Source organism: Bactrocera tryoni, chromosome 4, assembly GCF_016617805.1.
Source record: "Bactrocera tryoni isolate S06 chromosome 4, CSIRO_BtryS06_freeze2, whole genome shotgun sequence".
Taxonomy (NCBI): domain Eukaryota; kingdom Metazoa; phylum Arthropoda; class Insecta; order Diptera; family Tephritidae; genus Bactrocera; species Bactrocera tryoni.
In genome coordinates, this window is record NC_052502.1 from 78517210 (window position 1) to 78532340 (window position 15131).

Sequence of the window (15131 nt, forward strand, 5' to 3'; positions counted from 1 at the left end):
GCCGCTGTGAATATGCTTTATGGCGGCCTCGAAACAAAGCGCGGCATTCCGAGTGAAAATCAATACTTATTAATTGCGATTTAGTGTTATACCCGTATGTATGTATTGTACGAAATAGCGCTGAGTGTTTGAGATGTAGCAGTTAATTCCATTAAAAGTGCTGTAATCGAATAGTTGTGGGGAGGAATTGTGGCAATTTGGCTTCAATAGTTTTTAAAAAATCCAATTGCAGTAGCTATTTATTTTTGGTCTTTAGTACAAATGAAGCACAGGGTTTGTCCGGAAAGTGATAGTACTGATTTTCCTCCGTCGCCTTTACTTCGGCACGTGCGCGCACCGACTGGATTCGGTAGAGGGCGTTCCTAGCTAACGAACCAGCGGCTGCTCAGTTGTCTCCGAGCACCTGGAGGGTCAGGACAAACATTTTCGCGCTACGTATTTCTGTAAGTGGTGCACGCCGAAAATGCAGCGTTCATTAGAACGATACGAGGTACGCGATTAAATTCTGTGTGAAACTCAAAAACAGAAATGTTTGATATGATCAAGCTGGCTACCCAGGTGTTGCTTTAGCAAGAAGCTGATGAAGGCCGGAGGAATGAGCAAATCCAAAGTGAAAACGATGCTAATTGTGTTTTTTGACATCAAAGGCATCGTCCACCATGAATTTAATACTCCTGGACAAACCGCCAACGCCAATTTTTCGTGGAAGTCCTCAAGAGACTCAAAGGAAGAGTCAATCGGGTCCGACAAGACATCGCATCCGGTTGGAAGTTGCACCACGACATTGCTTCGGCTCACACCGCCTTTCTTGTGAACAGCTACCTAACCAAGGCCGGCATCCCAAGGCTTCCGCAGCCGCCCTACAGCCCAGATGCGATGTAGTTCAGAGTTTTATTACCGGCTCATCTAGAACTCTGTTAGTCTCTGACATTCCTCTGTGACTAATTTTCGCACTTGTTAACCAGCCTGCCACATTCCTATACCTTATGCCGCGTGGCAGTGGCAAATGCCAAGTGACATTTAATTGTCTGAGTGGCAGCTGTGTACTGAATTTCCTGGCGATCGGCAACTATTGCAATTTGCTGGCCGCAAGCAGTAAAACTGTCCAAACCTGGTATGCGCGACAGCTGCAGCTGGCAATTTATGTCTGCAGCATGTCACCTTCCACCGCCAGCCCCCCACAATCATCAATCGTTGTTGCGCTCAATACGCCAGTCAAGTCGCCGCAATTAAGTCTGGCTCGTCGGTCGTTTGGCCTGCCTAACGGGTGGATGAGCAGTTTGTTGCTTGGCTGTCTGCCTGCCACCCTGGTTGTCTGACACAATTTCCTGCAATCGACACAATTTAATGTGGCGCGCTTTGAAGCGTATGGACGCATGTTGCATTTGTGGCATGTGTAGGAAAATCAATTTCGGTGCGCTTTAAATTGCCACAACACGCGGCAAAAGTAGGCAAATGGGGCGCCGATAGTTGGGGCCAGTAGAACAGGTAGTGCTTGGAGTGCTGCTGCAACATGCCACATGTGTAAGGTTGTGAGTGCCGCTATGCTGGAATTTGCATTGAGAAAGTTGTCGGTGTTTGCAGCACCGGACATTGGCTGACTTTAGCCGGTCGCACGAGTAAGTGCCTTGGGAATTTCCGTTCGCAGCCGCAAATTTGGTGTTAGTGGCCAGTCGAGAGTTGCAGACATTTTTTCTTCTATTAATATGTGGAGGTAGGAGCAGGATTGTTTTAGGGATTTGGAGTGTTATTCGAGTGCTTGGAGAGTTATTTACCTTATTATTGCTCCATATGTATATGCAACCTATAAACGGATCTCGTTGAATAACTTTTCTTTCATTTCTTTGTTCTTTTAGCCTGGGACATTGGCAATTCGGTGCAGGAGGCCTTTGTTATCGCTGTCGAAGAGCATGCGCGTGAGCGTCTGAAACGTTTGGCAGCGCTGAATCGGGTTACACCAGTGGATATAACGGAAGTGTCGAAAACGGTGAGTCAAACAATGATTTTCATTATGATTATTCATTAAAGTGTGGCATCTACTGGCGATGACTGGATTTTGCTTAATTCGACTGTTGAGGAACTCTAAGAATGAGTTCTAAAATCTAACTGTAGCTACTTCGGTAACAAAACTTTCAATTTTAGCTTTCCACGGCTCTTTCTAAACCAGTGTAATTCTTTAGAAATTTCTAAAATATTTTCTTGTATTTTTTTCTATAAAAACAGATATTTTTACATTTACTCACAACAAAACTTGTCCTCGTAGAAGAATGTTGAACTAATATTTTAATTAAAACATAAAATTTGCAAGCGTCAAAAAAGCTAAAGTTGAGCTTCCAAAAGCGCATATTTCACATGCATCCTTGATTAAGTACATGTTCACTCTGTTCGCTTCTCCACAGCAGCACTTAGATATATCGGTGGACACATGATCCACATTCCTTCCCAAAGTTGTTGTTGAGCTTTTATGTTTTCATCGCACACATGCACGCGCTTGCTGAGTCATTAAGCGCACTCCTGCGGAATCTGTTGCCCATCAACTGGCGACGCGCCCTCTCAGCTTCCTTCCAGCGGGTCATTTGGGAGTTGAAGTGCTTTTATGCACTTTATTCAGTCGTTTACTCTGCGGTCTCTCCTTTAGCTCATTTGCTCGAGTGCCACGATTTTACTCCTCGCTCCGCGGCACTTGTAGCCAGCTGTCCGTTGCTTAGCGCTCGCGTGAAGCGTGTAAATGCCAGTTTTTGCCCCGCTGACGGCCACCCAGCTCTTCAAAGTCATCAGCTTGAAACAAAAGCAACAATCAAAGTGCCGCATAATAACAAGTAACGGGAAAAATTAAATACTATGTATGCGTGCGTGTGTATGTCTGAGCGTATAGTAACAGTGAATTGTTAGAGCAACACTTGGACGCGGCTAAATGGGCAAGCGCCAAGTTTTTATGTGCTTAAACTTTTTAAAAATCCACAAAACGAAGCTGACGCGAGGCAGGCAAGCAGTGCGGGAGATTGGCGCTCGCCCACTAACTGCTTGAGTAGTAAGGAGCAAGCGGAACGAGTCAGAAAGCCACGTCCGCGCGCGTCAAGTGTCTTCGCGTTGACGGCGCCGAAGAAGGAGTGGGTGCGCTGCAAGAGAAACTTTATTATTATGCGCTCTAGTAGCTGTTAGATACATTTTTACTGGCTGCGCACATTTTACAGCACGCGTATGCCACCACAACAACAACTATATTAAATGAAGCTGTGATAGCCACAGACCGCGGTTCACGGTGGCAAGGATAGCACAAATTATGAGATATTTCTTTGCTTATGGGGAGAAAAAATTTATTATCGCATCATTTGAAACAACGGTTAATGGTAACAACAAGAAAAGATAATGCTGAAAATATTTACATAACCCAAGTGGTGTTGTATAGATGAAATACTAAAGGATGCGCAGAGGTTTTGAAAATATGAAGACTGAAAAATAATTGGCATGAAATGAAGCGGTGAAAATAAGAAGGGAAACAACTACAACTCAAAGAAAGCAACTTAGTGATGAAGGCTTGACTTTGGCGAAAATTATGCTGAAAGGATAATTAATCTTTCAATATTAAAAAAAAATACACGCAATTATCTGGGAATTACGATAATTTCCTCCGAAGGAAGATCATATATCGATGTTTCGACATTGTCCCTATCTATAGGGTTTGTCCGGAAAGTAATAGGACTGATTTTCTTCCACCGTGACTGTACTTCGGAACGTGCGTGCACCGACTGAGTTCGGTAAAGGCCGTTTCTGGCTAAAAAACGAGCGGCTGGTCAGTTGTCTACGAGCACCTGGAGAGTGAGTGGTGCAATCCGAAAATGCAGCGTTCGTTAAAGCAGAGGTACGCGATTCTGTGTGAAACCTACGACAGAGACGTTGCACCACGACAACGCCTCGGCTCATATCGCCTATCTTGTGAACAGATATCTAATCAAGGTCGGCATCCCAACGCTTCCCCAGCCGCCCTACAGCCCAGATGGGGCCGGACTTTTTTGTCGCAAGACTTTTTTTGTTTCCTTGACTGAAAAGCCCGAGAAAGGCAAGCATTTTGAGATGACTGAGGGGATCCAAGCAGCATGAACCTCGGCTCTCAAGGCTATTCCAGAGAATGCCTTCCGTGACGCCTTCAATGCTTGGAAATCGCACTGGCAGCGCTGCATCGACGCAGAAGGAGCCTATTTAGAAAGTTTTTAAAGAATTGTAACGATTCGTTCAATACATTTTTTTAAATCGACTCCTGTGTGCAGAACGCTGCTGCGGTACCTCTACAAGACTCGGTGAAGTGTCCGCAAAGGTTTGATAATCTTAGTAGCACGAAAAGGATGCGTCACACTTACCTACCGTATGCTCGAAGGTCTATTCTCATAGAGAAGAGTCACTCAAATCTAAACTCAATATGAAATGAAATTTTTTTGGCTAAGACAAAAGTGATTTTTGGAACTAATGTATTTATTGCAAATTAAAAATTAAAACACATTGAACTTCGACCGACATTCACTCGCGACCTAGATCACTGAACTCCAAATAGTAATTAAAAACGTTACATACGAATAGCGCAAAAAAGAGACGTCAAAATATTTCAACAATACTAAAAAGCAATTAGTGTGAACGCAAAAGGCCACACAACTCGGCATGGTGAACGAAAAGTAAGAGAACAAAAAATGTATAGTTTTTGAGGTAAGTTTGTTAATATAACTGTATATGTGCGCATTTCGAGCTCAGTTTCGGTAGTGAGCCTAAAGAGTTCTGGCATTCTAGTGTCGGATTTTCCTTTTCGACATAATTTCGCTTAATTATCAGTTTCTGGGGAGAACCCAATGTAGGCCAACGTGCAATATGTTTCAGAGTTCTTCAAAACCCTGCAGAAGTCTGTGGTTTTGAGTCAGGTTCGGGTGTGTGCCCAGAGTTTTCAACTATGGACTCTATAATATCTGAAACCGATGACCTGCCGAAATAATTTTGAAAACATTTGAAAGAGCTTTGCGGGGTCCGTGGAAGTTTTCGTTTCCAGTTGGGCTTGAAGAAATTTTGGAAGGTATTTGACAGCATTTATTAAATATTCAGGTAGTTATGATCACTAGTAGTGTAAAGTATGTCCTTAGCCTTGCTCTTTTCAATATATTTGTGGCACTCTTCGCTTAAGTCGATTCCTTTCAATTAAAAACGCTCGGTGGCTTTGTGTAATAGCAACAAATTGAGTTCGTTTTTTACCAACGCATATACCATTGCCCACGAACTTTGCAAATTAATGGGGCAAATAAATTTGAAATTCAAAATAACTCGAAACAATGAAAGCGCCCACAACAAAGCTGACAAAAACAGAGGAAAAAGCAGAAAACCACCAGAAAACAGAATTTCAGTAGCTTTGCAGCAAGCCAGCCAGTTAGTTAGTCAGAGCCGGCCAATGGTGCGGCAATTAACAAACAACAATTGCGGCGGTCCCAGCGGTTCTAGCGTCGAGAATGGAATAAATGAGTCAGACAAAGCGCCGCAGCTGACCAAATACCGCGTTTATTGACTGACTGCCTGGCTGCGCATTTGCTGATTGGTTCGGGTATGGCTTTGTCGCCGCGTTCGCCAAACATGTGAGCACCTCACTATTGTTGCTACTGTCATTGTGGTTGCTTTATTGGCGTGGCGTGACATGGCCTGCATTGAAATGTGCTACAAAGCGCGAACAACAGACAGTATTAAAAATTCATAGATTTTATGACGCGACCGAGCAGAAAGTGAAAGTGATACGAAAGTGTGCGTACATGCCCTGCAGGAAAGTTGACTCGATTACAAACAAGTGGACATAGTCAATATGACAAGGAAATAGCAAACAATTACGAAATTGAATTTTATGTCTTAATATAATAACTATTTCAAATAATTGCAAGCAAAAATCTGTGTTATATACATATATTAATTATTATTAAAAACATAGATCGTATTTTTGTAAACATCTTTAGTCTTAGCAAAAAGGGTTTATACTATTTTACGATATTAGAAAAATTACGATTTTGCTAAAAAATGTCTTTTTATATGCAAACATTTTTATTTTTCTGCAAAAAAGATTTTTAAAAATTTACGATATTCGAAAAATTACGATATTGATAAAAATTGTGTTTATATGGTTCGTACTGTTTTTATTACAAAACGAAAAAGAATATTTTCAATTTTAAGCACTTACACTGCATACTTACGATATTCCGAAAAAATATTTTTACGCGCGTTGTAGAAAATCTTAGTACATCAATTAGATTTTGTGTATTATGTTTACATACATATTAGATTTTTTATATAGCGTTGTTTTGACTTTTTTTTGTTAAAAAGGGTACCTATTAGTTACAACTTCTTTGGATAGTTTAACTTAGTAGTTTGGGTGGTTAGACCTAGTTCAAATAATTGCAAGCAAAAGTCGGAGTCATATATTTACAATATTAGTCAAATATGTCGTAATTGTGCAGACTTATGATAAGGTTTTGACAAAAAGAAGCGTTTTTATTAACTTACGATATTAGAAAAAATTACGATATTGTTAAAACGTTGTGTTTTCACTAAACTTTCGTACTTTATACATATATTACATAATGAATAAAAATTGTATTTACTTTTAAACTCTTACGCTATTACGAAAAGATCTGTGTACGATATTGCTGCAACGTTGTGTTTTGACATGTTTTCGCACTTTTCATATTACATAACGAATAACTACTGTTTTTATCTTTTACACTTGCGTTATATACTTACGACATTCCGAAAAATACGCGCATTTTAATAAAGTTTAGTCCAAAAACTACTATTTTTATAGCATGTTTACATGTAACAGTTTTTATATAGTGGTCTTAGGGCTTTTTCTGTTAAAAACGTTATTCATCACATTTTCTTTGGCTAAATTTTGAGGCAGTTCAAAAGTAACCAGTTGCGAACTAGACCATTTCTCTAAAAAAATTTCATGCCGGAATATTCATTCATCTTCTAGCAAAGTTATTCACACTTCGTGTTTCAGCGTATAGTAATGCAGCTGCGTGCGTAACAGATGTGTGCGTTGCCTGCGTCTGCCTTTGACAGCTGTCAAAATGTTATTCTAGCAATTTGCTGAAACCAAGTTTTTTGTAGCTTGTCGTCTCTTTACCATTTCACTTTTCATTCTTATCAACACATATGTTGCTGCTATTGTTGTAGTTATCATTTCTGTTATTGTTGTTGTTGTTATGTGTCACTCCTATTAATTATGAAAATCGCATACGCTGTCACAACAAATTTTCCATGGACGTCCACACTGTAGCTGACAACAAACGTACTTATAAACTAAAAAACAACAACAACAGCAGCAGCATTGACAACATTTTGGCGTTGAAATTACATATGTGCTTGTGTGCGTTGGAATTTATAAAACTTTTGTAATCCGCTTAAATTGTTTGCATTACAAGTCCACAGCGACGGCTTGACTTTGTTCGAGTGCCATTATTAACATACCTACACATACACGCACGCGCATACATATGTACATAGCGCAATCTTTTGTTGCTGGCCGCAGCTGTGTTGCCTTTGCTAAGGTTTGTGTTGTTGTAATAGCTGTCAGTGATTATTGTATGTCGACAATAACGGCTTAATTGTTTGGGCAAATTAAATTAATAATACTTAAACGAGCAATATATTTGTACATACGCTTGCATACATACTTACAAACACACACATACATACGTAGCTGAACACACACCCACAAAACTGTAAAGTCTCACAAAAATTGCTTTCTTTGCTTTCTGCTCTAAATTGTCTTGCAATAATTTTCGAACTTATCTGAGCATATTCTCGTTGCAATTTTTCTTGCTGTTGCTGTTGTTGTAGCTGAATCTCTGTCACTTGCAGCATATTGCCGTTGATTAAGTGCCATAAGCGCTGCGAATTTGTTACCCACTGTGGGTGTGTCCCAGCTATGCAAACGGACATTTTTTCTCGGGGTCCAACCCATTTCCCGGCAGCGGCGCTGGCAACTTGAACTGCACGGCATGTCTTTAACCCCATTCGGCTCCACTAGTTTCCACTTTGCGTTGGATTTGCATTTTTATCTCGTTTGTGTTTGGACGTGACTGCAAGTTTATGGCTGCTGCTTTCCGCCTTGGCTAGACGGTGGGCGTGGCGCGCGTTTTACATACATTTTGCGGCGTTTAACGAGAAAATCACTACATTTTGCGGTAATAAGCATATTACGGTATCTGAGGTTAAGTGTGTGAGAGGTGTTTTCAGTTTGTGTGTTTATAGTTTTGTGTGTAGTAACTTAAAGCGTTTCAGCCTGTCTCTGCAGATTTGAAATTATTTTTAGAGACTCCTTCGAACCATAAGTGTTGGAGCGGCACCAATTTTCTATGTGAAAGTGAATTTTTTTAGTTACTCAGTTGAACTCAGTAAGTCTTTCCTACACTCTGCGTCAACTCCATAACTTGTTCGAAAGGCATTCGGGTAGGAGGATCTTTGAATCCAATCACAGCTCTATTAGGAACTGTTACCATATTCTAATAACTCAAAACAGGTAAGAACTCGATAAGTAGTTTGGAGATGCGGAATCTGGAATAACACGGAACACTAAGAGGGAGAGGACCTTATTGATGTATCTTAAGGTGCCTACTCGAAGCGAATTGCTTCCTATTTTTACCTCTTTTCACTACAACTCACAGGAATCTATAGTTTTTTGTTTTCTGTTTGTCTGCGATGCCTAAAGTCGACTGAATTCATTTGACTTATGCAAATTCCGCAAGCCAGACATTTCTACGCGATCAATTTGGATTGCAAATTGTGACGCCTGCACGCGTCGGCATTGAGTATATCATAATTTCTGTTGTTTGAAATCAAACTAAATCTTATTTTTTTTGGCTTCAATAATAAATTCTCAACCGTGGGCACTTTTTAACATCTCTTTTATACTGACTCTCCTTCTTTTGATTCCTTTCAGCTGCAACAGACCAAAGGCGGCTCGCAATCGACACAGAAACAAGATCTGAGTTTCCTTAACGAGGCCTCGCCCATATACGTCACCTCGTTCACCAGCACCCAGATCACGTGCAGCAGCTCCACCGTTACCACCGCCACCGCCGCAACTGCCGGACTCATTACCGCGTCGACGATTGCACCAACCGCCTCGGCGACAGCAACGGGCATCACCACCACCTCGGCTATTGTGCATGCGTCGGCGCCACAGAGCTCGACGGGCGCCGCCGATCGGAATGCCAATCAGACATCTGCAGCAATTGTGAGTGCCTCAGCAGCAGCGGCAGCGGCCGCAGCAGCAGCAACGAAACTAGCCAATCACAGTGGCAGCACTAACGTCTACCAGCAGCAGCAGCTATCACAGCAGCAGCAGCAACCAACGGCGGCGAAGCCAGCGAACGCAGGTAAAGCTCAACAACAACCACCACCGCCACTAACGTTGCAGTTCCAGCAGCAGCAGGCCGCACAGGTGGCACAGTTGGCGCAACTGCAGAATCTGCAGACGCCAACCATTGCGAGCAGCTTGCAACATTTGGCCGTCGCTGAGGAGGAGGACGACGATGACGATTTAATCGGCGTTGCCGGCAACTACTGTAGCATTAACTTTATAAAATACAACAACAAACACGCACAATTGCCACCAGCCACATCGGCGGTGGTACTGCCCGCGGCAGCAGCCAGCCACTTGCAGCGCCAACAGCTGCAACAGTTGCAGCAGCAACAGCTGAGGCAAACGAAATCGCACCCGCACATCCCGCCCCCACTGCAGATCCCCAGCACAATACTTGTCGATGCACAAACCTCCACCTCACCGCTGGCCGCGACCGCTGTGGGTCATCTAAAGGCACCGCTGGCAGCAGCAACTGCTAAACCAACGACAGCAACTGCAGCCGCAACAGCGACAATAGCTGCCACCGCCGCCACAGCAGCAGCTGCTGGCTCCACCACTCCCACAACCGAGTACTCAACAGCCATATCCAGCAGTCATCTGCAGCAGGCGTTTGCCTCGGCGGCTGCAGCGGACCAGCAGCAACAACAGTTGTATAACAACAATAACAAAACAGCACCAACTTTAGGCGCAGCGGCTGCATTGAGCAACAACAATAATAAAGCGGCGCCTGGTGTCATTGTGGATCAGCCCACAGCTGGTGGTGGCGCGGGCGTGAGTGCGGCTGCGGCTGGGGGCAGCGGGCCATACGGTAGTAATATTAGTAGTAATTGTGATTTATTAATATCGAATAATATACAACCACCGAGACGAGAGGTGAGTGTTGCCGAGACGGCGCATGTTTGCGAAGATGTGCCAAATATTGTTGCATGCTATGTTGTTGTTGCTATGTTTACGTTACGCCGATTTTGAGTTATTGAGTTTTCGTTTGTTACAGTTTGCAGTTGTTGCGGCGAACTTTTTCATTTATTTTTCGAAAATCGTTGACTCGATGGACTTTTAATTTTTGTTTTTCGAAAATTGCGTTTTATGATAATATTTTTTCTTGAGTATTTTTAATACTGCAATTCTGATTAATAGTTTTGCAGAAGAACTTAAGCAATCCTTTTATCGTTTTTTTAATCTCTTTCGCGATATTATGTTATTTACGATTTTTGGAAAAATATCAAGCGAAAGTAGAATGCATGTTCCCACTGCACACACTGTTTAATTTCCAGCAAAAAATTAACTTTTTGCTTACGATATTAGGCAAATGTGTTATAATTTTTTTAATTGAGCCCTAAAATCAATTTAATTTAACCCTGAAAATTTGTTTTTAGCCATTTACGATATTAGAAAAAATTACGATGTTATTGAAAACTGTGACTTCATACGTTTACGTAATTTTTACTATAATTTCAACATTTACGACATTAGAAAAATTTTCGATATAATTGAAAAGCTGTATTTTTAAATATAATATTTGTCATTTATACCATAATTTCAATATCATGTAAGCATTATCTATTGCCTTTTACCTTTAAACACTTACGATATTCAGAAAGAATCTGTCATTTCTAGCAAAAACAACCTAGACAGATTAATTTAACCCCAAAAATTTATTTTCAGTCAGTTACAACATTAGAAGAAAGTACGATATTATTGAAAACTGCGTTTTTATACATGGTCGTAATTTTTACTATTATTTCAACATTTACAAATTTATTGAAAAGTGTGTTTTTATATATTTTTGTAATTTTTACTATAATTTCAGCATTTACGATGTTATTGAAAACTGAGTTTTTTTTTTAAATTTCTTCATTTTAATTATAAATTCAGAATTTACGATATTATAAAAAATTACGATATTATTGAAAAATTGCATTTTCATATATTTTCGTAATTTGTATCATAATTTCATGCAGTGTCTATTGTTTTTATCCACTTACGATATTAGGAAAAAATCGATTTACGCGCTTTTTATCAAGACTACTACTATTTTTTGTACTGCGCTGATAATGCCGAGTAATTCCCGTTTACAATTATATAACTAACTAGCATTAAATTTATAAATTACCCTTTGGCACCTGTGTGAATGTAAAACTCATGCAAATTCATTTATATACCGGTATAATGTACTTTCAATGTTGTGCAATTAATCAATTACGATATCACCTTAGCTTTATGGAAGCACACAAAGCCATTCACTACGCCGCCAACAGAATTTTAAACACTTATAACAAGCAATTACGCTTTAATGACTGTCACAGCAGCGCATTCCTTTGCTGTATTGGAATTTCTAATTAAAGTAAATAAATCCATAGTAATGCGATTAGCACTGACATGCAAGTAATCGACATATCGATTGAGCTGCCAAAAAGTTGTGAAAAGTAGCAGAGAACGCTGCATGCCAACGAGCGCCCGCCACCCACACACCATGGTACAACGCCAAGTACTTCATGATTAATTAGCTGTGCTGGGTGGCAAGTGGCGTGTACTTGGGGGGAGATCGGTGGTTTGTCGGAGTTTATGAAGGGTTGTGCGCTGCGTCTGACAGCTCTGCTTTTATTGGCATGAATGGAATTATGTGAAATCATTTTTGAAGGGTGCTAAGTTCATGTGATGTTTGACGACAAATAACTGTCACAAGTGGCTTATGAAACTTGAAGCAGCAGCACAAGAGGGGAGTGCAAAGGTGCAGAATACTTGGGTTAAAAGGGGTCACTTTAAGTTCAGCGCTGAGTTAAGTGAGGCAATGGACTTGATTTTTACGATAATTGAAGTTGGCGCTTGAACTTTGATTTAAAGTGGTTTATTTGTGAAAAATATTTAATTTTTTTGGTTTCTTTCAATTTTCTTCTCACTTAGGGCACATTTTCACTAAATTTATGCACATTTTTTATTAAAAATATTTAAAAATATAACGGTGTGTTAATAGCTGCGTTTCCAAAGAAACTTAAAATTGTTAAATCACCTCTCTCGTTAGAAGAACTGTTGTGCTCTTACAATTTTATCTTTTTAATTTACTTAGTTAATGCATTTATTCATATATTTTTAGATTTTTTAGTTTCCCTTGAAGTTTTCAAATTGTTCGCATATACTCATCTCACCGCTCTCTCTCTCTCTCTCTCTTGCAGTTACTAACTACACTTAACGAAGATGGCAGACACTTTGATGGCGACGCGGCAAATAGCAACAACATCAATAAACAAAGTGCCAGTGGCAGCAGTATTAGCAACGATTTGCTAAATAATACAACAAATTTATACGATAATAAACAAATACAACAGTTAAGAAGTAGTAGTCCCAATAGTAGCATATCAAAAGGAAGAACTGAACTTTTATTAGGAGATCAAAGTTTAAGGCAGGAAATACGGTGAGTACCAAACTGCTTTTAATCGATGTAAATATTAAACTAAATTTAAGAAATTCTTTGAATTTTAAATACAAATCTCTTATCTGAACCACTATTCGCCTAAAAAGAAAACATAAATTGTTTTCAAACATGCTCTTGACTACTGCCGATCTACTTATGAACCAGGAAACACTATATTTATCTATGTACTTCGTTACTATAAAAATCCCAGAACTATCCCTCGTCGCATACATTTTCACTAGTAAATACCTTTAATTGATAGCAGGTCGGCCATACTAGCTTTGGGCTGACTAACCGTGCGTTCAAAGCTGTTAAAGGAATACCTTCGTTAGATCAGTATGGGTGCCAGACTACAGTGGAATCTCAAGCAACTGTAAAGCTGATGGGTTCACAAGGAAGGGTACCGTAGCCTCGCTATCAGTAGGATGGGCACGGGTGGGTGCTACCCTCTCCTCGTGTGTTCTACTACTGCATAGTTGGGTTTTGCGAAAACTTGGCCAACGCTGGGTCATCATCGGTTCATGCGCTGTGGCAAGATCCTTTTGGCCCAAGATCGATCGTAAGCGAACCAGTGAGCTTTTTGCCCTTACTTACGCTAGCTTCTTCCTATTTGTGGGGGTTCTAACAGGCCATTGACCAACGGCGTCCATGCTGTATGTTTGAGAATCTTGCCAGACGCCTGCTGCAGAAGCTGTATAGCAGAAGAAGAGCACTTTCTTCTTGATTCTTCCACGTTTGTTAGATCAAGGCTTAAAAACTTGGCTGCTTTATAAATTCGAATTACAGGATCAGTCCAATTGCGATCTTTGGATCAGCCATGTAAGCTAACCTAACCTAACGACTTTTCTAGGAAGTTCAACAATTCCGAAATTACTGTTGCAGTGCTAAAAAATCGAATTCAAAAAGCTTTTTCTTCTTACTATTCTTTCTACTATTGGGAAAAAATCTCAGTGTGATGAGTGAGTCTCGGTTGGTAATCTAAGGAATGTAGCCATGACAATTTTGTTCTCTTGAGCCAATTTTATTTAATTCCAAAGGAAGTTACTGTCTTTTATAGTGATTCCGGAGTTGTAACAGCTTTTAAATTTTCCTCACTCTTTCAATTTTCTTCTTTTGATATTCTGCTAGGGCTTTATTTGTCAAAGCTCAAAAAAAGCTTAAATACTTCTCCATGGTTATAATACTTCTGACTGGTTTGGTCCATGTGGTCTCAAACACTTGCTTTTGACCGCATTAACCCTTAGCTGTCGTGAGCGGTGCTCATTACTCTAGACGATTCTTAAAGCGATTTTAAAATGTATACATTTTTGTTATCTGTGAATTGTGGGAAGTAAAAAGAAAAAATGTGCCACACACATGAGTTGTGTCAAAAATTATAACAAACAGTGTCCCGAGGAAAAAAAAAACAAAAACAAATTAAGCAAACATAAAACTTCTTTTTTCCTTGGTTTGCTGCTATCCGTGGCAAATCGACCGTTCTCGGTCTATAAAGGCATCTGTTCCGCCATGATATTTACAGCTTCCGGCTTATTATTAGCCTCACATGACTAAGCTATTAAGCAAAATTTGCTTTTTTGCTAATTTAAATTAGCGTATGACGTCGTTACAGTAAATCAGTACTCGAAAAGTGGTGAAAAAATGTTATAAAACATCAACAACAACAACAAATTAATAGAACATGTGTTTACTTGTCGCCAATCGATTACCTTTGTTTTCTAGCTTTAAATCGCATTTTATTATTTAAGTTTTCGCGTCATTGGTTTTATGTATTTTGAGCGTTTTTCATGCTTCCACGCTTAATTAGGTTGAAATATGTAAATGCGCGCCGGTGGCGTTTGGTCAGCGGTCGGTGTGCTTATATGTTAATTATTAATTTTTTTAAATGCCGGCGTTAATTTTTAAAGCATGTCAAAAAATAACTGTAAAAAAAAGTTGAAAAAAGCTGCGTATAAATTTGTTTAGGAAAATTTTTACGTTATATTGCAATATAATTTATAATTTTCAATTCATGAATTTCTTTGCCGCTCATAGCCATGGAAGTTAACTTTAAAATACTATACTTTAAGGATATACCAAAAGAGCCGGGAAAAAAATCTTGTTAATAAATTCTAAGCAATTACTTGTTACAATTTTTTAAATAAATTTTCTATTCCCATTTTTGTCGGTGTACTTTCATTATTAATTGCGCTTCGTTCAGAGTCAGAAAATAATTATTGCATACCTTTAGGCGCTTCAATCGCTATAGTGGCTTGCAAACTGCGCTTTTGATTGCAGATTCAAAGCGATCTTCAGATTGTTTACTTTCTTATATACAAACATCCAAAAATAAGAAAA

The 15131-nt window shown here is 39.8% G+C and overlaps 1 protein-coding gene across 4 annotated transcripts in view; it reads left to right on the forward strand.

Moving 5' to 3' along the window:
- The window catches only part of LOC120774343 (MAGUK p55 subfamily member 5-A), a 149706-nt gene that overhangs the window by 62592 nt on the left and 71983 nt on the right, over positions 1 to 15131 (forward strand). Inside the window, exons 5-7 of one of the 4 annotated variants that reach the window (XM_040103906.1) lie at positions 1857 to 1987; positions 8960 to 10258; positions 12559 to 12797. In XM_040103906.1, the coding sequence (XP_039959840.1) occupies positions 1857 to 1987; positions 8960 to 10258; positions 12559 to 12797 (1669 nt within the window). Of the gene's footprint in view, positions 1 to 1856; positions 1988 to 8959; positions 10259 to 12558; positions 12798 to 15131 lie in introns of those variants that run through there. The other 3 variants (XM_040103910.1, XM_040103908.1, XM_040103909.1) reach the window with 3 other exon arrangements.